General features: G+C 38.7%; 1 protein-coding gene and 1 long non-coding RNA gene across 2 annotated transcripts in view; one reads left to right on the top strand and one right to left on the bottom strand.

The window, feature by feature from the left end:
• The first annotated feature begins 4,705 nt into the window (after window positions 1-4,705).
• SERPINB11 (serpin family B member 11) lies at window positions 4,706-25,270 on the top strand. The gene is made up of 8 exons (XM_005586519.4): window positions 4,706-4,752; window positions 11,590-11,775; window positions 12,722-12,781; window positions 13,954-14,082; window positions 17,405-17,522; window positions 21,447-21,589; window positions 22,280-22,435; window positions 24,420-25,270. Exons 2-8 carry the CDS (start codon window positions 11,602-11,604, stop codon window positions 24,822-24,824), a joined length of 1,185 nt encoding a protein of 394 aa, XP_005586576.3. The 5' UTR covers window positions 4,706-4,752; window positions 11,590-11,601; the 3' UTR covers window positions 24,825-25,270.
• LOC123569996 (uncharacterized) overlaps window positions 16,610-27,023 on the bottom strand; it is a 30,976-nt gene continuing 20,562 nt past the window's right edge. The window contains exon 3 of the long non-coding RNA XR_010582807.1: window positions 16,610-16,746. This is a non-coding gene — a long non-coding RNA (uncharacterized lncRNA). The remainder of the gene's footprint in view (window positions 16,747-27,023) is intronic.

The following is a 27,023-nucleotide window of genomic DNA, read 5'->3' as shown; positions in this document are numbered from 1 at the left end:
AAAAAAAAAAAGACATACATGCGGTCAACAAACACAAAAATAGCTCAACATCAGTGATTATTAGAGAAATGCAAATCAAAATCACAATTAGAAACCATTTCACGTCAATCAGAATGGCAATTATTAAAAAGTCAGAAAACAACAGATGCTGGCAAGGTTGTGGAGAAATAGGAATGCTTTTACACTGTTGGTGGTAATGTAAATTAGTTCAACCATTGTGGAAGACAGGGTGGTGATTCCTCAAAGTTTTAGAATGATAAATACCATTTGACCCAGAAATCCCATTATTGGGTATATATCCAAAGGAATATAAATCATTCTATTATGAAGATACATGCACACGTATGTTCACTGCAGCACTATTCACAATAGCAAAGACTTCGAATCAACCCCAATGCCCATCAGTGATAGACTGGATAAAGAAAATGTGGTGCATATACACCATGGGATACTATGCAACCATAAAAAGGAATAAGATCATTTCCTTTTCAGGGACGTGGTTGAAGCTGGAAGCCATTATCCTCAGCAAATTAATGCAGGAACAGAAAACCAAAAACCTCATGTTTTCACTTATAAGTGGGAGCTGAACAATGAGATCAAATAAATGTAAGCAAATGTAAGTATTTACCACAATCTGTCAAGAAAATGCCAAAGAGGTAAGGTTGTCAGATAAAATACAGAACACCTAGTTAAATTTGAATTTCAGATAAACAATGAATACTTTCTTCATATAAATATGCCCCTTATACAGTATAAATCTGTCTCATACAATATTTGGGATATATTTATAAAAATATCCATCATTTGTCTGAAATTCAAATTTAACTGGTCATCCTGTATTTTTATTTGCTAAATTTTGCAATCCTAAAAAGAAGGATGACATCCATAATGCGAGTAAAAACTCCTGAAAGTCATCATTCTCTACCCTTTTCAATCTCCCACTCATAGGGCAGAGGCTCCCAGAGTCGTCTTTATCCCCACTCCCACCCCAAGCTCCCAAGAACAGCTAATGCTGTCTAAACAGATTTCTCTTTGTCCAGTTCTATTCTTAAAAAATCTGCTAGAATATCTTGATTCTACAGTAAATTTTTTTCTTTTCCCTTTTGTACGCACACCTTCCCTTTACCCATCACCCCTGATTGTATTAGTTCATTTTCACACTGCCATAAAGAATACTACCTGAGACTTGGTAATTTATAAAGGAGAGAAGTTTAATTGACTCACATATCCACATGGCTGGGGAGACCTCAGGAAACACAATCATGGCAGAAAGGGAAGCAGGAACATCTTACATGGAGGCAGATTAGAAAGAGAGAGAGAGTGAAGCAGGAAGAGCCCCTTATAAAACCATCAGATCTCATGAGAACTCACTCACTATCGTGATAACAGCACGGGAGAAACCATCCTCATGATCCAATCACCTCCCACCTGGTCCCTTCCTCAACATATGGGGATTATGGGGATTACAATTTGAGAGGAGATTTGGGTGGGGACACAGCGCCAAACAATATCACTAATGAAACCACAGAGGTGGTCTTGGATCTTCAACTCCTGTGATCTCCTTCCTCTGAGAGGGCAGGGGAAGTGGTCACATTGTGAATACACATTGTCCATTGCTTTTCCCTGTAAGAGTAAAGTCATGCTTAACAGGATTCTTCAACTTGGCTTCCTCTAACATCATCTATGAAAAACTCTGGGAAAGGGTGTGTTCTTCTGTAGTGTGTTCTATGATGCACTGCAGCCTAGATTTTTCCCTCAGTACCCCACTAAAGCAACTTCTGCTAAGATTACTTATTCCCCCAGATTGCCTCCAGGTTCTTCCTTGAAATCCTCCTCCTCCTCTAACTTGTGACAAGGGCCATCAGTTACAGGTGATGTAAGTGTCCTACCCAAGACAAGGTGGGTGGCTGGGGGCAGTAATTAGTCCATCCTCTGCTCTCCAGCCCATGATCACTGTCCTAGGTTATGAAGACCCTAATAAATAACTCCCCTCACCTCACCTGAGTCCTGAAAAAATGAAGATAAAGTCAAATAAATCAGGCAGATAGAGAATAAAAATATATATTACATAATGATAGATTGGAGTCTGGGGATTAGGCATGAGCCAATAATAGGTTTTCTAATTCTTTGATGTACAACCTAGTCACAGGGATTACTGGAGTTTCAAAATCAGGCTTGGCCCTGGGAAAACTTAGGGCAGAAGGAATAGATGAGAATCCATACTTCCTTTGGACGTTTGGCTGCCTATAAAAACAAAACAAAACAAAACAAGACAAGACAAAACAAGACAAAACAAAACAAAACTTGAAGGCATTTCTTCTCCAAACCCACCAACACAGGTTAGATGTGTTAGATGCCTTTTGTTAGTCACTTCATGTTCTGCCACCCTACCTCTTAATCCAGCTGCTGCTGAGGCCAGCACCAGTTCTGCATAGGCTTTAAATAACTTGGTGCATTGCATTCTGGCAGCACTTCCTCTCACACCTTGCTTCCAGCTCCAGGGCTTTGCGATGATGCTTTGGTGTGAATGTGCATACTTGACACTCAAGTGCGATCCGAGTTAACACCCATGGGACCTTCCTTGACCAATGGGGATACAAGCCTGTAGATATACGCTTCCCCTCTTCTTCCTCTGGGTGGACAGCTCTGAGGCACATTTGGTAAGATTCCTCCAAAATTCCATGGATTCAGGTACCAGTGGCCAATTTTGTAAGAATCGTGTTAGCTTTCTTTCCATCTCTGTTCCACCCCTCTGTCTCTTCTGCTTTTTTTCCCTGATACCACTTCCTGAATAAACTACATGCGTGTGAACCTTTATCCAGGGCTCTGCTTTCAGGGAATCCAGGCTAAGACATTGGGGAGCAGGAGTAAATTCGAGGGTAAAGAGAGGCAAAGAGTGTTATGCTAACGGATGTCCTTCCAGCTGGAAGGAAAAATCAGAAATAAGTACTTCCTCTCCAACAGGGAAAATAGCAGGACTACAATCTAGATCAAAGGCATAAAAATACCTTCTTTGATTACCCCAATGCTTAGACAGAAAGAAAAAAAAAAAAAGCTAAGAAATTCAACTCCCTTTTTACAGAATCTAAAGAGAGATGAAAACAAAGTTGAAAGTTAGAAGATCAGCCCTAATGGTAGATACGAGGTTTTTAAGCCCTGAAAGCCCCCAGCTGGAATTGATTCACGTCAGAAAACATGTGCTCTGAGCAGAAGACTGGACAGATCTGGGATCCCCTTTTAGTTCTGTGTGACTGGTTGTGTATAGTTATTTTTATGAGAACCTTGTGGGCAAAATGGGTATTAGGACTATAATTTTAGAACCATGTTTTCTGGTTCTCTTGTCTTGTAGAATGGTTTAGTCTGAAATAAGAGAAGAAATATTCTGCGCTGAAAATGAAGAGAAAATCACTGGCCATAAAGGAATTTCTTCTATCATAAGTGCGGTGCAGTCTGTCATCATTGATTGGCAGGGGTATCAACCTGGGGAGGCTGGGCTGTGGATTGCATGGTCAAGACTGGTCTTTTCTCAGAATACTGATTCTGCCTACTACACACCCCAAACATGATCTGTCTCTAACTCTCATTCCTACCGCTAATCTGTAATTTTTCTTCCCCACTCCTGAATCATAACTCGGCCTCTGCATTCACTTTGGGTAGGGCTGGCTTGTTGCTCCCACCAAGCTTCTAAACTGAAACCACAGAATAACTCTTGCTTGAGTTATTACTAACAAAATAACTCTTGTGTTTTTTTATGGTACAGGATTTACCTGCTAGTAGATTGCTGAAGCTCCACATAAAAACATATGCTCCATGCAAGAGAGCCCGGAAGATCTTGGGATGAGTCTTCCTCAGGCCAGGAAGCGTCTGCCACAGCTGGGACCTTTCCTATTGAGTAGCTTTGCACCATGTGCACGGACACTGGAGATCCCTGGAATTTTGCATATGGCACTGCCAACTTGTTGGATTGATGGCAATCTCTTTGACAGACAGCTTGTTCTTCTTGAATAGAGGCCAGGCTTGTCAATGTTTTCCCTTAGTAAAACAGAAGGAGGTTAAGAATTGGGTGCAGGGTCAGGCATGGTGGTTCACGCCTGTAATCCCAGCACTTTAGGAGGTTGAGGCAGGCAGATCACGAGGGCAGGAGTTCGAGACCAGCCTGACCAACATGGTGAAACCCTGTCTCCACTATAAAACATTTCTGGGTGTGGTGGTGCTCGCCTATAATCCCAGCTACTCAGGAGGTGGAGGTTGCAGTGAGCCGAGATGGTGCCACTGCACTCCAGCCTGTGAGACTCCATCTCAAAATAACTAACTAACTAACTAAATAAATAAATAAATAGAAAAAGAACTGGGCGCTTCTCTAAAAAGCGCTGGCCATCTTGGGAGTCTCTGGGGGATCTCATTAAAAATTTTATTTTTATTTTTTAATTTTTAAAATAGAGATCGGGGTCTCACTATGTTGCCCAGGCTGGCCTCAAACTCCTAGCCTCAAGAAACCCTCCCACCTCGGCCTTCCAAAGTGCTGGGATTACAGGAATGAGCCACCATGCTGGGCTCTGGGGATTTAAAGAAGCTCTTGATGGACTTCCTTTTCAGGGCTGTACTTTCCAACCAGCAGGTGAAGAGCTGAATCACTAAGGACACAAATGAAAAGGGAGGGGCAAAATATGAAGGCTTTATATTTCCTTTTGAGGGACGCAGCTCCAGTCTAACTTGCCACACTGTGAACTTCACCACTGGAAAGTAACAAAGGTAAGAGAAATGTTTCTGTACTTTATTATCTCAACTGTGCTTGTTGTCAAAGGGGACAATAAATAAGAGTAAACCACAGCATTTGGACAGGTTGCATAATGAACCAAGTGAAGGGGCAACTAACTTATTATTTAATTGAGTATGACTTTTGCTGATCCCTTGATAAATACATTAGCATATTTTGATATCATTGATAGTGTGCATTTAAAAATCTTAAGGTAGGCTGACTTGATTTCAGATCTTTGTTTAGTAGAATGGAACTCTGTTGATATTTTCTGCTTACTAATCTTCATTCAAAACACAAGCTAGTCATGCATGCTGTGGCCTTTGTGTATTGAAACACTTCTTAGCTCCTTACAAGATCTTTTTTTTTTTTTTTGAAATGGAGTCTTGCTCTGTCCCCCAGGCTGGAGTGCAGAGGTGTGATCTCAGCTCACTGCAAGCTCTGCCTCCCGGGTTCACACCATTCTCCTGCCTCAGCCTCCCGAGTAGCTGGGACTACAGGTGCCCGCCACCATGCCCGGCTAATTTTTTTGTATTTTTAGTAGAGACAGGGTTTCACCGTGTTAGCCAGGATGGTCTCGATTGCCTGACCTCTTAATCCGCCCGCCTCGGCCTCCTAAAGTGCTGGGATTACAGGCGTGAGCCACCGTGCCCGGCCAGAAGATCTTAACTTACTATGCTAGCCTTATTAATCACTATGTGTTGGAGACAATTTCTTTCTTTTCCTGCCTCTCAGTTTCCTCTTATAGCTTTAAAATTAGTCTCCTAAGTAATATGTGTATTCTGTACATGCAGGTAAAATATCATGGTTTATGTTTATGTGAACATTCTGAAATTTCTACTATTTTTAGGAATGAGCATATGTGAAATTCACAAAGTTGTAGGGCGGAGAGTGAGACTAAAAGAATAGCTCTGATTTAGGGAAGGAGAGGTAGGTGCTAGATAAGTGGTCATGAGAGAAGAGTCTTGCGAGAGGGGAAGAACGTACCTAGGGTATGGTACAGATTGTAAGATGCTGGTGCCTTAGCCACCCTTGGAGATTATTTCCCCCAAGAGGACAGAACCAGACCCTCTGTTTGTTGCGGTCCTTTAGTGTTAGTATCCCTTCAGATAAGATAAGATGTATTCCCTTCCACACATATCCCAAATAGAGTTCTCTTCTAGAAATCCCTCTTCTCAACCTTGAAGGGCTATAGTGACAGATACCCTTCTTTTCTTCATTTCTGTCATAACAACTTCCAGATGGCACACCTCATTTGCTTGAAGAAGATTTTTTTCTTCCCAAGACACAGCCAATTTTCCCTTATCATGTGAGTGGGCTGTTTTGGGGGTCCATATAGATGTTTGATAAAATTCTGGGAGACTTGGGACTTCTGCCTTCCATGAGTTCTGCTTCCCTGAAACGGACTAGGCAACATTAATTAGACTTGAAGTTGTAAAATATCCAGAATATTGGTTTCCGTAACAAGCATTGATTCCTGGGTGAATGTGGAAGGCACTGACAATTTCACAGATGAATTTTCTCTGCCCTTAAAGAATATTCAATGTAGTGAGGAAGACCAACATATTAAATGAACCAAAATCCGTCAATCCATCCATATACACCTCTGCAGGTGCAAAGACAATCACCCAGATGTAGAGGGAATTGTCAATAAAACCAGTTAAATAGATGATTAACATAGAAATTCCATTGTGAAAGATCTCTGCAAACAGCTAGAAAGGTAGAATTTTGGAAAATGAATGAGGAAAGCCCATTCACTTTGGCACTACATTAATAATATAGTTAAAACTCTGTCTTGCCAATAAACAAAGTTCGTTTGATATTTAGCATGTCTATTGGCAAGACAGAGTTTTAATATTATTGATTAGAATTTGAATTATTCTAATTCAAACTATAATTAATACAAAGTTCATTTGAATTCATTATAATTATGTATTGCCAATGATTTTTGAGTAAAACCTGAACCTGAAGTATTCCTTCTTGGTACTATGAGCTCAATGCTTGAAGAGCTGTAAGATCTAACTATGAAGTGAGGCGAACATTATCACTCACCCTGAAAGACTCAAGATTCTGAATAATACACATGTAGTACCTGGCACATACATGAACCCTGTAAGTTAGCCATTTCCTTTACAAAGAAATTCTCACACAGCTGTGTGAGGGAGTAGGTGTGCTGATGTTGATCATGGCACTGTTAGTGGTGGCATGAAGAAGGAAAACATTTGGGTATCTGTCGTTGGCAAATGAATATGGTGGAAGCAAAAGAATGGAGCAGTCAGAAGGTACAGACTATATTCCCAGAATAACATGGATGAATCTTAAAAATATAGTACTAAGTGAAAAGTATGTGAAAACTTGTATTTTTTTGTTTTGCTTTGCTTTGGTTTGAGACAGGGTCTTACTCTGTCTCCCAGGCTGGAGTACAGTGGCACAATCACTGCTCATAGCAGCCTTGACCTCCTGGGCTGAAGCAATCCTCCCACCTTAGCCTCCTGAGTAGCTGGGACTGCAGGCATGTGCCACCGTGACTGGCTATTTTTTTAATTTTTTGTAGAGACGGAGTTTTCGCCACATTGCCCGGGCTGGCTTCAGACTCCTGGGCTCAAGGGATCCACCTGCCTCGGCCTCTCGAAACTTATGTTAAGTATTATCTAACATAACTTCATTTATGAAAATTTAAAAATGTATAAGATGAGGAAATCAATGTTTTACAGAAACACATATAAATAAAAGAATATGCTTTAAACAAACTATAAGTGGTGTCTGTGGTGGTGGAGAAGAAAGGAAATGACCTGGGTCAAAGGCCATAAGTAAAGAAGAGAATGGCCTTGTAATCCAGTGATGGCTTTTGCCAAGAACCAGAGTATGTGATGACCTCAACCTTGTGTACTTGTGGTTATAAAAGAAGAAACAAACAAATAAACAGCCTAATAAAAGTGTCTCCCACACAGTAAGTGGCCTATCAGCATATTCCAAACTCTTTTCTTAGGTGCTCTAGTAACTGCAGGGCTACAATAGCTATGATATGTGAATAGGCGATTTTATAACAACAACATGATATAAATTTAAGATAAATACATTTACATTACTTTCCAGAATACAACTCCACTAGCTTACTTAGTTCACTAAAATGCAGAACATAGTGTGAAGAGCAATTGACTTGGATATACTTCACGATTGGAAGTGCTTTCATTATTAAAGTAACTAAATGAAGGGCTGTCAAAGACACTGTCATGACCACATGTAATCCAGAGAGCTGTATTAAAATCACCTTGAAGGAAAACATTCTGCCAGAGGTACATAGTTGTATTTTAGCAAAATAATATTAGTAAAACCTTTCTGTCATATTTTAAAAAAACTGTCAAGAGCAAAGAAAAGTGTGGTCAAGGCTTGGTGTAGTATCATTAGCAACTGGGATAAATACGTATTGGCCGGGAAATGTATTGGCCTTTGTCATAGTGTCCTATAGCATATATGCTTAGACTTGGATTCTAAAAGAGGGCAAAGCTGTAGTCTAGAAGATGGAAGGTAAAAGAACCAAATATTTCTGTATCCCATGTGGACTAAACAAGGGAATAATGTAACTATGCTACAGAACGGTGAATGTGGAGTAAGTAGGCTAATTGGCCCTAGTGAACTAGGGTGTATAGAACAACCCTTGAAGTGAGTTAGAATTCGTTTAGCTGCAAGTAACAGAAGACTCAACTAAAATGGCTTAAACAATAAGAAAAAATTATTGTTTCACATGAAGAGAAATCTCAAGCTAGGGCAGATCCAGGATTGGGTAATCCATTCACTCAATGGTGTGTCATCAAGAATGCAAGTTCTGTCCATCCTTCCTCTCTGAAATCCTGGCTTATCCTCTTAAACTACTTTCGTTGTGGTCACAAAATAGCAGCTGCAGTAGTAGACACATGCAGATAACCCAACTGTGAGAGGAAGAAGAGGGATGGTTTCCTCTTGTGGATCTCTTCTTATCGGAAGCCTTTTCCAGAAGCCCTCCAGCAACCTCTCCCGTCTTTCTTGTACGAATTATGGCACCTTCTGACTCCTACACTAGAAACTTGGGACCTAGAATTCCCTCAATTGGCTTAGACTAATCCAGGCTTGCTCTTGGGGCCTGAGGAAGGGTGACGCCTCCTCTGAAGCACATGGCTGCATGAAATCTGCATCAAAGGAAGTTCTCTTAGCACAAAACAAGGGAGTGAAAGGGAAGGGCTGAATGGTGGGCAGCCAGCCTGTTTTTTTTTTAAATATGCTGTCCAGGGAGAGAGAAGAAGAGAAGGAGAGAGATTTATAAATTGATGATCAGAAAGATGATATGAACTTCTGACTAGGTGACATGAGGACCCAACTCCATCATGAGCTATGTAGGGTGTGATCTCTGATTTCTCATCAAGGGACATGCCACGCTTCTAAGGCCATAGTCCTGCCTATATTTGGCCCTACTGCCCACCACTTTTGGACTCTTATTTCATGCACTTATAATATAAAATTTATCTTTCAGGTGTTTGAGTCTCTGCTTATGCTATTCCTTCTGACAGGAGTGCTCTTCTTACATGTATATACATGGGTGATGCTTATTTCATTCTTCTAGAAGCAGCAGGGATATTATCTCCTCCAGGAAGGCTAACTATAACTCTCAGTTTGGTTCTGTGTCTCTCCTCTCTACTTGATTATGTGCATACCAGCATATCACATAGTACTTCTTGGATTGAAATTCTCTTCTTCATTTCTTCCTTCTGCAAACATGTACTGGGTCACTATTCTATGGATAGGACTTGTCTGGATGCTGGAATAAAACGTAAAACCAAAATGAAGTCCTTGCTCTAATGTACTATAGAGGGAAGGGAATCAGATAATAAATACATATGTAGTAAGCCAGGTGGTGGTATGTGCTACAGTAATGGAATGGTGGGATGTAGGCTGAGATTTCAAACAGAATGAATGGTCAGGGACAGCCTTAGTAATGAGATGCTGTCTGAACAGATATGATTAAACTGCTGGAAGGAACCATTCAAATATCTTCGGGAAGAACATCATGGAAGAGGAATAGAAAGTGCAAATGCCCTGAGGTTGAATGTGCTTGTTATGTTGAAGATATGCAAGGAGGTGACATAGCTAAATTGGAGTGAGCTGGTGGAAGAGTGGTAGGAGATGAGGTCTGACAGGTGGCCAGGGCCAGATCACAGAGGGCCTTGTTGGTCACAGTAAGGACTTTGGCTTCCTCCCTGAGTAAAAGGGAAGACAGTGGAGTTTTTGAGCAGAGGAGTACCTAACTAACTGATACTTTAAAAATACTAGTCTATCAAAGATATCATGGAGGAGGATAAAGACTGGAGTAGAAATAAGATAGGAGATTATTTAAATAATTCAGGAGCACCTTTATGCTGTTAAAACTGGGGAGCATGAGAAATGTGCAGATGGGGAATATTTCCAAAGATGGGGAAAACAGGATTTTTTTCACTGATTGAATAAGAATGAGAAAGTACTTAATGATGATCCCAAGGTTTTTAGCTTGAGAAACTGGAAGAATAGAATTATCATTTACAGAGGTAAAGAAGGCTGTGAGGGACGCAGGCTGGAGAGAGGAATTAGAAAACCAAGGATTCGCTTTTGGACATGTTCAGTTTGAGATATATATTAGACATTCAAGTGGGGTTGTTGAGTAGGCAGTTGGATATATGGGTTTGGAATTCAAGGCAAGCATAAATACAGGAGCTAATAGCATATTAGTGACATTAGGACATTCCTCCTAATTAGATATTAGGAGGAATGAGGTTGGATGAGATCACCTGGAGTATGAGTGTTCATAGAGAAGAGGTTCAAGATCTGAATTCTGCTTTATTGTGATGTCTAGAGGTTCAAAATTGAGAACGATTCTGCAAAAGAGACTGAGAAGGAGCAGTCAAGGAGGCAGGCTGTGGACCAAGAGAGAATGATGACTCCGAAGTTAAAAGAAGGAAGTGTCTGATGGCAATGAAGCTCCTGAATAATGAAGTCTCCCTGAGAGCAGAAACTATTCTTGATCATTCTTATATCCATAGCCCTCTACAGTGAGCGATGCTCAATTAATGTTTGTGGAACTGAATAGAATGAACTCTTCTTTCCTGACATATTCTTGTCCTGAGATAACACATATTCCAGCATCATCTTTTCTTCTCTTGGATTTTCCTTTTCCATTTCTGTTTTCGTAAACATGACGACTGTGGCCTCCAGGCTGAGAGCTCTGACCACTTTCTTATGGCAGGACCTACTTGTTAGTATTGTCTGACATTCATGGAGGGATACAGGGAATGAGGCCCCACTGAGGAGATAAAAACGAGCTGGAAATTCTGCAAGTGCTGTCAACTTGTTTGTACAAAAACGACTGAGATGGAGATGTTCTCCTCCTGTGACACTGCCAAAGTGGGTGGTCTAGTGGGAAAATATCTTGATTGGCTGATCTTGTGTAGCTCAAGATTTTTTACTGCACAAATTCCAGGGTGAGGAATGTCTTAAAGTATGGAAATTCAAAATGCAAAGATCCAATTCCTTTTCATCTTTCGCTCCAGAACAATTATAGATTATTTAAAAATGTACACAAATGATAGTAAGATAGATTTTAACCATTGGCTGAAGGAATAGTAAATCTTCTGTTCATTGCAATGTATAACTAATGTGAATTCCCCTCTCTAGCATTTATGAATTTCTCAGAATTGTGATAAAGGTATGTAATTTTTCATGAAGCAGTGTGCCCTGATACTTAAACTCATGAAATGCAATAACTGAACTCCAGATACTATCTGTAACTTCAAGTGATGTTCTGAGAATTTTTTTCCTTCTGTTCTCAGGCAGTCATTGGCATGAAAATGGGTTCCCTCAGCACAGCTAACGTTGAATTTTGCCTTGATGTGTTCAAAGAGCTGAACAGTAACAACATAGGAGATAACATCTTCTTTTCTCCGCTAAGTCTGCTTTATGCTCTAAGCATGGTCCTCCTTGGTGCCAGGGGAGAGAGTGCAGAGCAACTGGAAAAGGTATGGAATTCCACAGAGATTTACCCAGGGCCCAGAAGTCTTTCATGCACCCGCTCTGGGTCAGCCAAATTAATTCTCTCTTTATACCAATAAAATTGCCATCTTGAGAGAGAAAAAAAAAACACATTGAGTAAATCATATTTCTTAAAAATTGATAATGGTGTGATTAATGGAGTATACTGTAGTGCAAGCAATGTAATACAAGCAACACGTGGTCTCTTTTTTACTATCAGTGGTATCACAAATAAATCTCTGCAGTTTACTTTTAGGGTCTCTTCATTCAGTGATTTAAACATGACAGAGTTACTATGATTGTCCTGTAGAAGGTTAAATTTACAATAAACGTAATGCTATTTTAGACATTACCAAGTTAAAAAAATTTTCATGATTATGTTTCAAATTCATAACAGTTAGGAATTGTTATCCACACTTTACAGATTGAAAACTGAGACTCAGAAAGGAAAGGTGACTTTTCAGGTTATATAGGCTAACATTAGAGATTTTCCCATTACATATATTTTTATTGCAGTGGAAAGTCTAGAAGAATATCACTTAACAACTCTTAGGATACTTGCAAATCTTATTATTGTTTGTGCTGGGTACTGTTTTAGTTATCAGCCTAAGAGCAGTAGGGACAGAAGGGTCGAGCGGATAAGAGATTAGTCCCTGGAGCCTGACAGTGGTCTGACGCAAGCTGCTCGATCTCTCTTAAACTTATAGTTTCCCTAACATAGAATGAGGGTAATAGTATCTACTTATACAGTTTTTGGGAAGGTTAAATAAGATATGTAAAGACTTAGTTCAGGATTTGGAAAGCAACATTATTAAATTTAGCTATCACTATTGGTCTTGATCTAAAATAGAAAAATAGATCCTTACAACTGTCAACCTTGATAGACTGTACATTGCTTCTGATGCCAATGGATCCTTTTTTTTTCTTTTCTAGGTGCTTCATTTTCGTCATACTGTAGACTCATTAAAACCAGGGTTCAAGGACTCACCTAAGGTATGATAATACTGCTGAGTTGTCAAATGCTCTTTAACCTAAGAGGAGGATGAAATAATTGTCTGAGCATTGAGTAGAAGAACTCCTTCTTTTGTCCATGAGGGAACCAGCTATGTGTCCCCCTTTAACCTTCCTGATGATAACTACAGCCTGTAGAGTTTAGTATAATAATGATAATGATAATAACAATAGTAAAGTTTATTAGATTTTATTACCTGGTTTATTGCCATCCTTACTCAAGCTTTTTTGTTCCTTTATGGAGGGTGCCCTACGTTGAGTCTGCCAGTCTTGTCTATGTGGTGTTAGATTTTTCTGTCTAGAGTGGGGACTGAGAAAGGACCCTGATGCTTGGCCATATAATTATGTGCTGGGAAAACATGGCCTGATGCTTCTCAATCCACACGCTGTGGGACTATGGTCTCTAGTTTTTTCCAGTAGAAGGATTCATTTTGACATCAAAATTATATAGAACTCCTACACGAAAATAGTTCTGTTTGATTGTGATTGGTTGAGAAAATACACAAATGCGTATAGCCTCACAGAACACCAACTTCACGGAACCCAGCTGACTATTAAAAGTTCTAAGTCCATAGTTTATGAACATTTGCTTTAGGGAACGCTTTAGGGAATATAGGCATATTCCCTATAATGTCCATAAATTCTTAGCCATCTTTCAAATGCAACAAAGCTGCAGCTTAGCAGAATTGCTACCACTGAGAAGCAAATTAGTGTGTAAACTAAGTTCAGTGAAGGGCTGAGGTATTTGATCAAATGACCACATGAAAAATGGAGACGTAGAAAAAAGTGTGAAAGAGAAGAGAAACGATTCTGTAAGTACAAGGGCAGCAATAACACTGGAATTATTTCCCTGAATACCCCACTAGGATCTGTTTATTTATGAAAACTGCCTTTGAATTAAATCGTTAGGACCACAAGTACACATGTATTATGCAGTAACTTACAATTCTGCACACAGACTGCAACTAAAGTTACAGAGTGGTGAAATTAATGTGCTAGCGAAAATCCAAAGAAGAAAATGCTTTAAACTAATTTCCTTGTATTCACAGCCCTTTTATTCAGAGGCAAACACCTTGCTGTCTAGACAGTTATCATTCTCCAATGGCAAAAATCAAGCAATTTAATACACCATTCTTTGTTTACTAATGCTTCAGTGCAGCCAAGCCGGAAGAATTCATTCCGAGTTTGGTGTCTTATTCTCTCAAATCAACCAGCCAGACTCTAACTATACCCTCAGCATTGCCAACAGGCTCTACGGGACAAAGACAATGGCATTCCATCAGGTAAGTCCATTTGGAAGAATGGTCAACAACTTTCTTGGCATCCTCTGAATTTCATACCACAAAATTGATGAAGAGTGAGAACGTTTATCATTAAGAGGCTGAATTTGAGCTGACTTACAGTTTCAGTGAAATGGATTTATTGAAACTCTCATGTAAAGTTATAAAATATTACATAAAAATGGCTTCTTCAAGATCCCTAATGCTGTCCAAGAACCAAGGTCAGGGATGAAGCACAAAACAAAGTAGGTAAGAATCATCCCTGTGGACCAGAAGAAAAACAAAACCAATTTTTCATATCATTTTCAGAGGTTCTTAATAGTGGAGTATCAAGAAGTAGTTGAAATTACATTGGACCGTGAGCCAAGAGACAGGAGTTCTGCTTCCATTTAGAATACATAACTTTGGGCAAGTCACTTCTATCTTTAAAATGAGAGGATTAGGCTTAGTTCTATGTAGCTCCAATATTCTAACACGATTTATGCCCTTTCCCAACACCATGGCCCTATGTAGTTTTATTGAGTATTTACTCTGTGCCAGTCATTCTGCTTAGCTCATTACAGGCATTATCTCCTATAATCCTCACATTGTGCTAAGATATGGGTGTAAAATGTCCATTAATTCTGCAGACTGTGAAGCAGATTCTGAAAAGTCAGGCTGACAAGAGTCACAGAGATATTTGAATGGCAAAACCTGGATTTGACCCCTATCCAAATCCATCTTCCTGTTTTTAATTGCTACATGATCTTGCTATGATTGAGGTGAAATGCAAGCTTTTGTTTGACTAGGGTTATTTAAATGCCATCTGCGTGAAGCTGGATGAAACCATGAGTTTCTAATGTTCTTCCCTGGCCTGGTAGATCAGGTTATGTCTTGGATGTGATGAGCTTCTGATAGTCAAAATATTTGCAACTTGGGGTAGGTATTATAGACATTTAGAGGGTATTTTATTTTACTGCCCTGGAAGCATATAGGGAATGATGTATGGAGAGTGTCTAGAGTGGCAGGGATTAACAATCATGGTCCTTCGAGTTGGGATACTCCCTCTCATGACTTTGCCTTCTCAAAACAGTGACCCACACATAACAGTAGATAAATGTGGATTTGGGATGATCATTATGGCATCTGTTCCTGAAGTGAGAAGGTCCTCATTAGCATCATGAACATTGTCTTGAACTATGTCATGAGAGGGACCTTGTTATTTCAGGATTCTGGCTGGAAAAACATCCATCTCCTGGGCTATGGAGAGTTACTTAAGGTTGTTTCAACCACAGTTGGATCCAGCTCAGGACAAGATTCATTCTGAGGCCCAGATTTTGCTCATAGTTTATCAGAGGAACCCACCCCTGATAATTCAACATAGATTCTTTTCTGTTTTCCCTAAGTGTTGGGCGGTCTGATAAATAAAGGGAAAGAGGACAAAAGAGAGAAATTTTAAAGCTGGGTGTCCGGAGGAGACATCACATGTTGGCAGGTCTGTGATGCCCCCAAAGCTGCAAAACCAGCAATTTTTTATTAGTGATTTTCAAAGGGGAGGGAGTGTACGAATAGGGTGTGGGTCACAGAGATCACATGCTTCACAAGGCAATAAAATATCACAAGGTAAATGAGGGCAGAGCACCGGGGCGAAATTAAAATTGCTAATGAAGTTTCAGGCATGCATTGCCATTGATAACATCTTATCAGGAGACAGAGTTTGAGAGCAGACGACCAGTCTGACTAAAATTTACTAGGCAGGAATTTCCTCATCCTGACAGGCCTGGGAGCACTATGAGGGACTGGGGCTTATTTCATCCCTTATCTGCAACCATATAAGACAGACATTCCCAGAGCGGCCATTTCAGAGACCTCCCCCTAGGAATGCATTCTCTTTCTCAGGGCTGTTCCTTGCCGAGAAAGAGAATTCAGCAATATTTCTCCTATTCGGTTTTGAAAGAAGAGAAATATGGCCCTGTTCCTCCCGGCTTTCAGGCAGCCAGACCTAATGGTTATCTCCTTTCTTCCCTGAACATCGCTGTTATCCTGTTCTTTTTTCAAGGTGCCCAGATTTCATATTATTTAAACACACATGCTTTATGAACAGTTTGTGCAGTTAAATCAATCATCACAGGGTCCTGAGGCAACATACATCCTCAGCTCACGAAGATGATGGGATTAAGAGATTAAAGTAAAGACAGGCACAGGAAATCACAAGACTATTGATCAGGGAAGTGATAAATGTCCATGAAATCTTCACAATTTATGTTCAGAGATTGCAGTAAAGACAGGCATAAGATATTAGAGAAGTATTAATTTGGGGAACTAAAAATTTCCATGAAATCTTCACAATTTATGTTCTTCTGTCACAGCTTCAGCAGGTCCCTCCGTTTGGGGTCCCTGACTTCCCATAACATTAGTTAAGATTTGTTTTTCTTCTATGCTAGGTACATCTTCCATATCTCAAAGTCTTGTATCATTCTATTCAGTTCATGCTGGGGCATCGGGTCCCACTGGGCTGTGGAGGTATGCTCCTAAGGTCTCAGGAATTGCATCATGGTAAATTCATTTGGGTCCATGTAGATATCACTGTTGTCTTGACAGAAAGACAACAGAAAGTCTCCAGTTCTGTAGAAATCTAGGGCCATGGGTGGTCATCAATAGTTGCTCCAGAATACTACATAGGAGGGGCTTGGGAGTAAGAATTTTTGGTTAAAAGAAAGGGTAAGTTCTTTATACTGAGTCTGCACACCACTTTCACTTGGATAATATGTTATAGGTGAACGAAATAATAAATTCCTTAAGATATTTTTGCTCACACTTTATATAAATTTGACAGAAATGCCAACTATTTACATCAGAGAATGTTTTTATTATTAATTATATTTATGGCAGCTTGTGAGGAGATTGATACATATCATGGGAACAACCTTCTGTTAGACCTCAGGAAAGCAAGTCACTTAACCACTCTTCTCAGTTTTCCTGTTTATAATCTGAGAGCAGTAGCTTCCATGTCTACTTTGAAGAGGAAAGAGTAGTAATAGAGTCAGAAGGTGCTCATTGTATTGCAATTTGTCATTTTGCTTTGAACACTTTAAAACTAAGACAGCCAATCATGTGACAGAAGTAACAACAAAACATTTCTGAACATTCTTTTGGAAGGGTTTCCGATTTTGTTAAATTTATTTATTTCATTAAAAATAAGTACATATGCATTCTGCTTCCTCTCAGACTTGTTTATAGGAACTGCTTTTTTCTCTGCATTAGAATTTTAGAATACATCAAGCTATAGATTTTGTTTTCCTTACACTGTTTTTGAATTGTTGTTCAATTATCATGTCTTTTATAGCAATATTTAAGCTGTTCTGAGAAATGGTATCAAGCCAGGTTACAAACTGTGGATTTTGAACAGTCTACAGAAGAAACGAGGAAAACAATTAATGCTTGGGTTGAAAACAAAACTAATGGTAAGGATAAGTCAATAGGTGTCTCTAAATTCTGTGTTGTATTGATAAGCAATCCGAGTCCACTTGCTAACGAGGAAGCTGGCTGAAGTCCACACCTGACATAGGCAGATCAGCAAGAAAGGAATGGGGCCATATTTTGGAATACCCTTTACAATCAGTTGTTCTAAAATATATACAAAGTGACTCTGTGAATGAACACCATTTCTATTTCATAAATGTATGGTGCATTCTGCAATTAAAATTAATTAAATTTAAATTTACTTTTCACAATTAAAAACTCATATATATTGCTAAATATTTCTTAAATGGCACATTTAATATTTGGTACCAAGGATATATTCATTTTTATTTAGAAACATTTGGTTGAGGAAAAATTTAAGGATATACAAAAGTAGAGAGAATATATAGTGAACCCTATATACCCATCACTCAATTGCAACATTTCTCACTAATGGCTGGCCTTATTCATGTAATCTCTCACCCTTTCTCCAACACCTCTTTAAGATTATATTGCAGCAAATTCTAGATATTATATCATTTTCCTACACATATTTCACTTTGTTTTTCTAAAAAATATGGACAATTTTAATACAACCACTACACTATTATTGCATCTGAAAAATTAAAAATAATCATTTCATGTTAAATATTCAGTGTGTTTTCATTTTTCCCCTGTTGGCTTTTTTTTTTTCTTGTTTGAATCAGGAGGAACCAAATAACATTGACATATCACAATTAGTTAATACATCCCTTAAATTTTGATTTTAAAAATAAACTTTATGATTTAAATATACATACATATAGAAAAGTAAATTATTGTATGTGTGCTGTTTGATAAATTATCACAAAGTGAATATACTCATGAATCACTACTCAGGTCAGCAAAATAAGACATAAGTTATCAGAAAGAGGCACTGCAAGGGCCCCCTTAAATCCTCTTCTAGAAATAAGCCCTTTTTTCCCCCAAATGTTAAGGTTTCTCTGACTTCTGTTACCACTTATTAGTTCTGCCTGTTTTTAAATCTCATGTAATTGGAATCATAAATTATGTGGGTTTTTTAAGGCCAATATATGTTTGTGAGATTCATCCACATAGTTACACGTTGCATGGTTTGTTCATTTTTATTAGTATGTATTTCATTCTCAGAATATTCTAAATATACTTACCCATTTTACTGTTAATAAATACTTAGGACATTTTTAGTTTGGATCCCTTATCAATAGTGCTGCTGTGAATATTTTTGATACATATCTCTGATACACATATGTATGTACTTTTATTGGGTGTACACCTTGGAATGGAATTGCTGGTCATAAGGCATATATACATTCAATTGTAGTAGATGCCAAGCAACTTTCTTAAGTGGTTGTGTCAATTTATTTGCCCAAACAAGAAATGAGAATTTCAATTGTTCCTCCTCCTTGCCAACACTTGGTAGTGTAAGGCTTGTTAACTTTAGCCACTGTAGTTATTTTAATTTTAATTTGCATTTCCTTTATGAATTACATGGTTGAACAATTTTTCAGATGCTGCATATCCTCCTTTGTGAAGTTTCTGTTTAAATCTTTTGCCCACTTGTAAGAATGGTTTGTTTGTTTTTCTTTTTTTCTGATAAATTTTTAGGAGTTCTTTGCACATACTGGATACCTATGTTGCAAGTAACTTCTACTAATTTGCATCTTATCTTTCCCATCTCTTAGTGATGTCTTAGATGAATGGAAGTTTCTAATTTCAAAGGAATAAAATTTATGATCTTTTCCTTTATAGTTAGTGTCTTCGCACACATTTTTTGGATGATTTTAAAGAAATATCATCGTGAAAATATTTTCTAGTTCATGAAAATATTTTCTTATGTTATTTTCTAGAAGTTTTATTGTTTTATTAAAGTCAGGATTCATTTTAAAATTAGTTTCATTCCACGTGGACGTCTAATTTATATGGCATTATTTATTGAATAAAGAATCCTTTCATTATTACACTGCAATGTAAATTTTATCATAAATTAGATGACCATATCTGTGTGAATCTGCTCCTGGGTTTTCCATTCTCTTTCATTCGTCAATTTGTTTATTCTCATGATGATGCCACAATTATAGTAGCTTTATAATAAGTCTTGGAAGCTGGAAGTATAATCCCTCCAATGTTGATCCTCTTCTAGGGTTGCCTTGCCAAATCTTGATCCTTCGTATTTTCATATACATTTTAAAATTAGTTTGTTAACTTCCATAGAATGTATCAGTTGCAATTTTAATAGGATTTACATAGAATCTATAGATTTGGAGAGAAAATACATCTTTATTCAAACTCTAATCCATGACCACGAAATTTACCTCTATATAGGTCTTCTTTAATTTTTTCTTTTGGTAACATTTTGTATTTTCCTATGTTGAAGTTTTGTGCATTTTTTGATAAACTGATTCTAGGTGGTATTTGAGGTGTTTGGTGAATTTTAGCTGGTATCTATTATTTTGGTTTATTTGTTGTTGATGTATAAGTATATACTTTACTTTTGTATATTAGCATTGCTGAATTCACTTAATAATTCTAGTTTAGCTTTATATTATTTTAGATTTCTTTTAGCATAAAGAAAATGTTTTCTAATATATTTGTCTCCCATTATATCACTTAACAGTGATGAGCTCTCAATAGTATCTTTTTGATTGAGGAACTGACAGATGTCAAGTTTAGTAATAGGCGACCAGATTAACATATGTATCTATTCTATTATTTGTATTAAGTCAGAAAATGCTTTGAAAGGTGTATATATTTTTTCATATCTGTTAATTTACCTAGCACAGTGGTGTAAAAATATGCCTCATCTCTTGTGCTAACTCTAATCCACTGGTAGTCACTGCTTGGAAAATCTGTATTGAGAGTCTGAGGCTTAAACTTAGGTTACTTGAAAAAGCCCACAATTGAGCCGGTAGACACTAACTCTGTGACAGTAGAGATTTTTGTCTGTTTAGTTTTGTGTTATAGTCTGAGTTTAGTGCTACAGTGTCTAGAACAGTGCCCAGAATCTAGAAAAATGCCTAAATTCTTTTGGCATGAATGAAAAGATGATTAGTGTTGTCTGCCATGGGTGTGCATTTGGGATTCACATGTTATATATTCATGTAGAATATTAATGTTATTTCATCATTTGTTTATGTCTTTATTTACTGTTCCAACCAAAAATACACATTGTACACTTAAGGTTAGGTATTGCTATCACATGCTAGGATTGTGTTAGGCCTAGAAGTTCAATGAAAATTAAAACCTTCATGAAGCTTAAAGCTGATGTTCAGATATTCCTGTGTTTCATATTGTATAACAGATTACCTTCCAAAAAGGTTTTATAAATCGCAATATACCAAAATGCACCAAGACGGCTGGATGTTTAATTTTGATCAGTTTTATTTACCAAGCAATTCCTGGCATAATTTTATGAATCTTGATTTTCAGATATGTGTTTACTTGAAGTGTTTTTGTATACATATTTGTAATACACTAATTGTAGTGCATTGAAAGAATAAATATTTTAAAATACTTAACATATTTGCATGTAATGAAGTGCTGGTAAGCATAAAGTCTTGTAAATATTAAAAGTAAGCCACAAGAAATTATTACATAGTATTTAAATAAGCAGTAATATATAAGAAATCACTTGATATAATGAGGCGTAAGACAAATTGATCCATCATGAATATACTGGCAACTTCCTGGATGCTGTCTTCTGGTTAAATAACAAAGCATTAAATATTCCCTGAAATAAACTTCATTTGACAAAGAAGGCTCCGTGGCCAGGAGATGAAAGGAGTTCTGGTATCTCAAATTTACAATTAGTCTTAAAAAAGAAATGGCTGTAAATTTCTCATGACTCTTCACCTCCCTATCATCAGGAAGTTCAAATCCAAATACGATTATCTTATTTTTTACACAAGGAAAAGTCACAAATCTCTTTGGAAAGGGCACAATTGACCCTTCATCTGTAATGGTCCTGGTGAATGCCATATATTTCAAAGGACAATGGCAAAATAAATTTCAAGAAAGAGAGACAGTTAAAAGTCCTTTTCAGCTAAGTGAGGTAAGTATTTTATTTTCAGACTGATGACAAATGTTGGCGAATACAGTAATCATTTAAGGACAACTTAGAAAGATTTAGTGATTTAGTGAAAATATTGGTCTAGGTTTCTGTTGGTTCTTTTATTGTATTTTCTACACATTTTAATTTTTCCTCTATTAAGTGACAATAACTTTTATCACAGAGCACCCAACTGGAGACTTGGGATACTAAGATTCTCTGGCAAAGAAGAAAACCCATTCTTTTCTTAATGTTCTATTGGTTTATTCTTTCCATGTACACTGTGGTTATTTTCTCTAGCAGCACACTAAAGTTATCTGTGTTATTTTTTTTTCTAGAGAGTTTCTTAAGGAAAGATTAAAAAGAAAATGATTTAATGATGTATCCTTTTTTTTTTTTTCCACTAAAGTCATGTTAGCTAGAAATCCTGACTTTGCTTTTGGTAGACCAAGCTATCTATATATATTATTAGAATAATTCAGTCTCTAACCATGACTTATTTTAAATTAAAAAAATGGATAATTTTTGCAAAGGGAAGTAATAAGGAATCTACTTTGTAGTTTCTATTTTACCCATGTCTTTAGAGTGTTCATGCAGATATTCATGTTATGCAAAGTAATCAGTATACACACATGTGTGCTCACATATGTAACTATATATACTACCTAATTATAATCCTTTTCTTCTTCACAGGGTAAAAATGTAACTGTGGAAATGATGTATCAAATTGGAACATTTAAACTGGCCTTCCTAAAGGAGCCGCAGATGCAAGTTCTTGAGCTGCCCTACGTTAACAACAAATTAAGCATGATTATTCTGCTTCCAGTAGGCACAGCTAATGTGAAACAGGTAAAATTATAAGAATGCTAGAAAGAAGTTAAAGCATGTGTGCATGTTCACACACACACACACACACACACACACACACAGTGTATCTCATGACGTTAGTGTAGTCATTGATTCACAATCTAAGCCTCAGTAGGATTGCCCCAGGGGCTGCGAAAGTAGCAGGGAGACACGTGGCCTCTGCCTTTCAGGACAATGTGTTTATGGAGAACAAGCTATTCTTACATGAGAAAGGCACATGGAGGCAGAAGTGATGTTTTGTACAAATACACACAAGTACTGGTTGGTTGATGATTGGGGGACATCTTTCTACAGTAATGAAGTTATAATGCTATTTGGGCTCCTAGTGTGCAGAAATCCGATTCAGCCAGTTTACCGTCAGGGGCAGTATTTCTGAGCCAATTGTAATGTACTTTCGTGGGCTAGCCATTATTAACATCTCAGTTTTGTGGAGAAATGTGCACCACACCCGTTAAGAAGTGGTCATGGCAGTGAAAGGAGTTTGGATCCATCCCCCTTTCCCCAGCTGCAGCCGAAGCTGCCCAGGACAGAGCAGGCTGTGCTTCTGACAGCTGAACTTCTGGGAGCCTGCAAAGCTGACACACATATGGATGATATGGCCCAAGAGTTAGGGGCTTGTAAGCCAGGGAGTGCTGGCTTGAGACGAAAACACTGTGGCACAGATGAGCAAGGTGTGCATGTGTGTCGGGTGGTAGGGAAGGCTTCCGGAAAGAGCAGGGTCAGGATGTACGCATTTGGATTCAGAAGTGAGACGGGTGCCAATTGAGAGGGAGCTGTAGTAACAGAAGTGCACTGTGGCCATGAGAACAGGTATGCTTATGGTTGTGGCCAAGTCAGAGGGAATCAGCTCCCTGAGGGCCTGTGGTTGACTGGAGTGAAAGACAGTTGGAGGCATAAAGCAGTTTGGGAGCAGTTTAGACTCTGCAGAAAGTTTTCTGGAAGTAGACTTTGGGATTAGAATGAAGGGGTCAGAAGGGATTTCCTAGCAGAGCACTTTTAGTCCGAGCCTTGCTGGATGAACAGGAGAATCACAGGGGCCCTGCTAAACTGAGCAGAGCAAAGAGCAGTGCAAATGCCTTAGAAGAAGGGCAGCGTGAGCTGTGGCATGAAGTCATGGTCTCTTGGATGTGGGCAGAAAAGGACAAAAGGAAAAGCCACTTTGGAAGAAAAACCACATTTATTTTATGGTGGATTATATATTGTCATGGTAGGCAGAGGTTGTCAAAACTGTTTTAAATTCTTAGATTAAAAAGATGGGATGTGACACAGCATGGTGGTTTGGAGCTGGGAGCTGTGGACACGGCTGGCTGGAGAGTTCAGTGCCTGAGGGGGGCATTTGAAAGATTTACAAACAAATGATGAAACTGGATGGAGGAAAATGAGAAGTCAGAGTGCTGAGGCTGCTTTGGGAAACCTGAGCATTGATGTGGGAGCTGACATGCTGGGCAGAGGCACAGGTGGCCCAGAGTTCAGCCTCAGGAGCAGCTACCAGAGACAGTGACAGAGAAGGGCATGAGAAGGATGAAAGCTATCAGAATTCACAGGGATCCTGGCATCAGGGATGCCAAACGAGAATCACGCTCATAAAGGAGGGTGTCGTGGAATGTTTCAGATATGAGAACCAAGAAGAAATGGTTGAGTCCATCCACGAAACAGGACCATGACAACTTCACAGGCGATAGTGGGAGAAGTGCAGTGAAGCATGTGTGCTGAGGGAATTGAGGGAAAAGACTGTAGGATACCTACTTGAGAAGCTTAATTATGAAATTTAGAGGAGAAACAGATGACAGAAAAGGGAAAATGTGGCTAATGGTATGATTTTGTTCCCAGGTAAGTAGACTGTATTAAAGGTAGAAAAAGTGATGAAGTTGAAACACTCACACTGAGAATTACAAAAACCATATGACATTTAATGTAGAGGTCATGTGTTTGACTCATGTGGGCTTGTCTGTGTTTTGTCTCTTAGATAGAAAAGCAGCTGAATTCGAGGACGTTTCATGAGTGGACCAGCTCTTCTAACATGATGGAAAGAGAAGTTGAAGTACATCTTCCCCGATTCAAACTTGAAATTAAGTATGAGCTAAATTCCCTGTTAAAATCTCTAGGGGTGACAGATCTCTTCAACCAGGTCAAAGCTGATCTTTCTGGAATGTCACCAACCAAGGGTCTATATTTATCAAAAGCCATCCACAAGTCATACCTGGATGTCAGCGAAGAGGGCACGGAGGCAGCAGCCGCCACTGGGGACAGCATCGCTGTGAAAAGCCTACCCATGCGAGCTCAGTTCAAGGCGAACCACCCCTTCTTGTTCTTTATAAGGCACACTCATACCAATGTAATTCTATTCTGTGGCAAGCTTGCCTCTCCCTAATCAGATGGGGGTGAGCAAGTGTCAGAGTTGCAGATGAGATGCAGAGACAATCCTGTGACTTTCCCATGGCCAAAAAGCTCACACCTCACACACCTCTGTGCCTCAGTTTGCTCATCTGCAAAACAGGTGTAGGATCTCTTCCAACAATTTCATGAGTTGTGAAGCTAAGGCTTTGTTAATCATAGAATAAGGTGGATTTATGCAGAAAGCTTTCTGGCTTTCTTATCTGTGGTGTCTCGTTTGATTGCTGTCCAGTGACATGATCAAGTCAATGAGTAAAATTTTAAGTGGTTAGATTTTCTTGACTTGTATATATTTGTGAGATCTTGAATAAGTGACGTGACATCTCTGCTTAAAGAAAACCAGCTGAAGGGCTTCAACTTTGCTTGGATTTTAAATATTTTCCTTACATATGTAAATAAAATGTGGTGAGTTTTAGTTCAGAATTCTGTGTTGAGAATAATAAATGCATGGAATACCTTAAAGCTCTGTGAAGACTTGTAACATATGGCAGCAATCAAATGGCTTACAAAAGGATACTTTGAACGTGGAGAAGTCTAATTCAGTCAATATTTCAGTGGAATTTTTGGCCAATTGCTTGAATTGAATTTAATTGAATTATACTACTGAATTAAACAATAGATTTTCTCCTCCTCCTTCTCCTCCTCTTCCTTCTTCCTTCTCCTCCTCCTCGTCCTCTTCCCCTTCTTTCCCTTTTTCCCCCTCTTCCCCCTCTTCTCCTTCTTCTCCCTCCTTCTCCTCCTCCTCCTCCCTCCTCCTCCTCCTCTTCCTCTTCTTCTTTTTCTTCTCCTCCTCCTCCTCCTCCTTCTGCTGCTTCTTCTTCTTCTTCTTCTTCTTCTTCTTCTTCCTCCTCCTCCTCTTCCTCTTCCTCTTCTTCTTCTTCCTCTTCTTCTTCCTCCTCCTCCTCTTCTCTCCAATCCTCCTCATCCTTCTGCTCCTCCTTCTCTCCCTCCTTTCCCTACCCACCTTCATCTTCAGCAAGTAAAGATTCAAAACAGAAAAAGGCATAAGTCAATCAGAAGATTTTTGTTTTAAAGGAAGCCTCCTTTTATACTCAGGATAACATGGAGCAATAATCAGATAAAAAGTGTCAATAAAGCATTTACTGCCTTCTCAGTGCCTTCTTGGTGAATATTTTCTCCTGGAACTTCCTCAGAAGTCTTAGTAGAGCACTTCTAACTTCCCTAGCCCCATCTTAGAAGAGGTGGCTGGAGGTCAGCCATTGCTTCCCTCCTAGGTGATAGGCAACATTCTTTTAGGATAGACAGTGCTGGCAGCTAATAAAATCTTTTCCCTTCTCCTTGGGGCATTGAAGAATATGGCTTACTTTAATCTTCAATATAGATATTATAAAATTGCAAACAAACAACAATCTCAGCAAAGTGTAAGACTGAAGAATATCTACTTATAATAGCATGCAACTTCCTTGCTGCACTGAATGGCTGTCTTGTTGCATGTGGTTGTCCCAGTGATTGTCTACCAGGCCCATCTGTCACATGGCATAAAGACAAGAAGTTGCCTTGGCTAACGTCACAGGATAATCCAAGAGTCCACAGGCACAGTGGGTTTAACTGTGGTAACATGGAGAGACACGAAACAACAATGATGGGTGTAGGAAAAATAAGAATGGTTTTTTGGTACCTACTTTTCACCCTAAACATTGTGAGGTTGTTACCTGGAAGTGTGGGAGTCCTCTGTTTCTGTCATTTTTGAGAGAAAGAATTTGGCCAAGAGACAATTTAGCTAAGAGAGCGGAGAGTTTATTGAATGAGAGTACACGCCAAGAGAGATATGGGTTTTCCTGACTGGAAAACAGCCCATAGAGTCCTGTGTTGTGGTTTTTATTATGTCAGACTTTTTCTTAATGTTCCCACTATATATATGTTCACCACTGTCAATTATAAAACATACATATATCTATCTTTATATAATCAATCTATCTATCTATCTATCTATCTATCTATCTATCTATCTATCTATCTATCTATCTATGTCTCTCCATATATTACGGGTAGGGGGAGAGAGAAAGAGAGAGAGAGTTTAATTAAAGGAATTGGCTCATGCAATTGTGGAGGTTGGCAAGTGCAAAATCTGCAGGGCAAGCCTGAGACCCAGGGAAGAATTGATACTGCAGCTTGAGTCTGAAGGCAGTCTGGAGGCAGAGTGCCCTCTTCCTCA

This window comes from Macaca fascicularis, chromosome 18 (assembly GCF_037993035.2).
Source record: "Macaca fascicularis isolate 582-1 chromosome 18, T2T-MFA8v1.1".
Lineage (NCBI taxonomy): Eukaryota > Metazoa > Chordata > Mammalia > Primates > Cercopithecidae > Macaca > Macaca fascicularis.
This window is presented reverse-complemented; position numbering and strand designations above follow the sequence as displayed.

Coding starts and splice junctions, on each gene's coding strand:
- SERPINB11 (XM_005586519.4), top strand. CDS start 11,602: ATGAAAATGGGTTCCCTCAGCACAGCTAACGTTGAATTTTGCCTTGAT. Junction 12,782..13,953: donor GGTTCAAGGACTCACCTAAG/GTATGATAATAC, acceptor CTAATGCTTCAG/TGCAGCCAAGCCGGAAGAAT. Junction 21,590..22,279: donor GTCCTTTTCAGCTAAGTGAG/GTAAGTATTTTA, acceptor TCTTCTTCACAG/GGTAAAAATGTAACTGTGGA.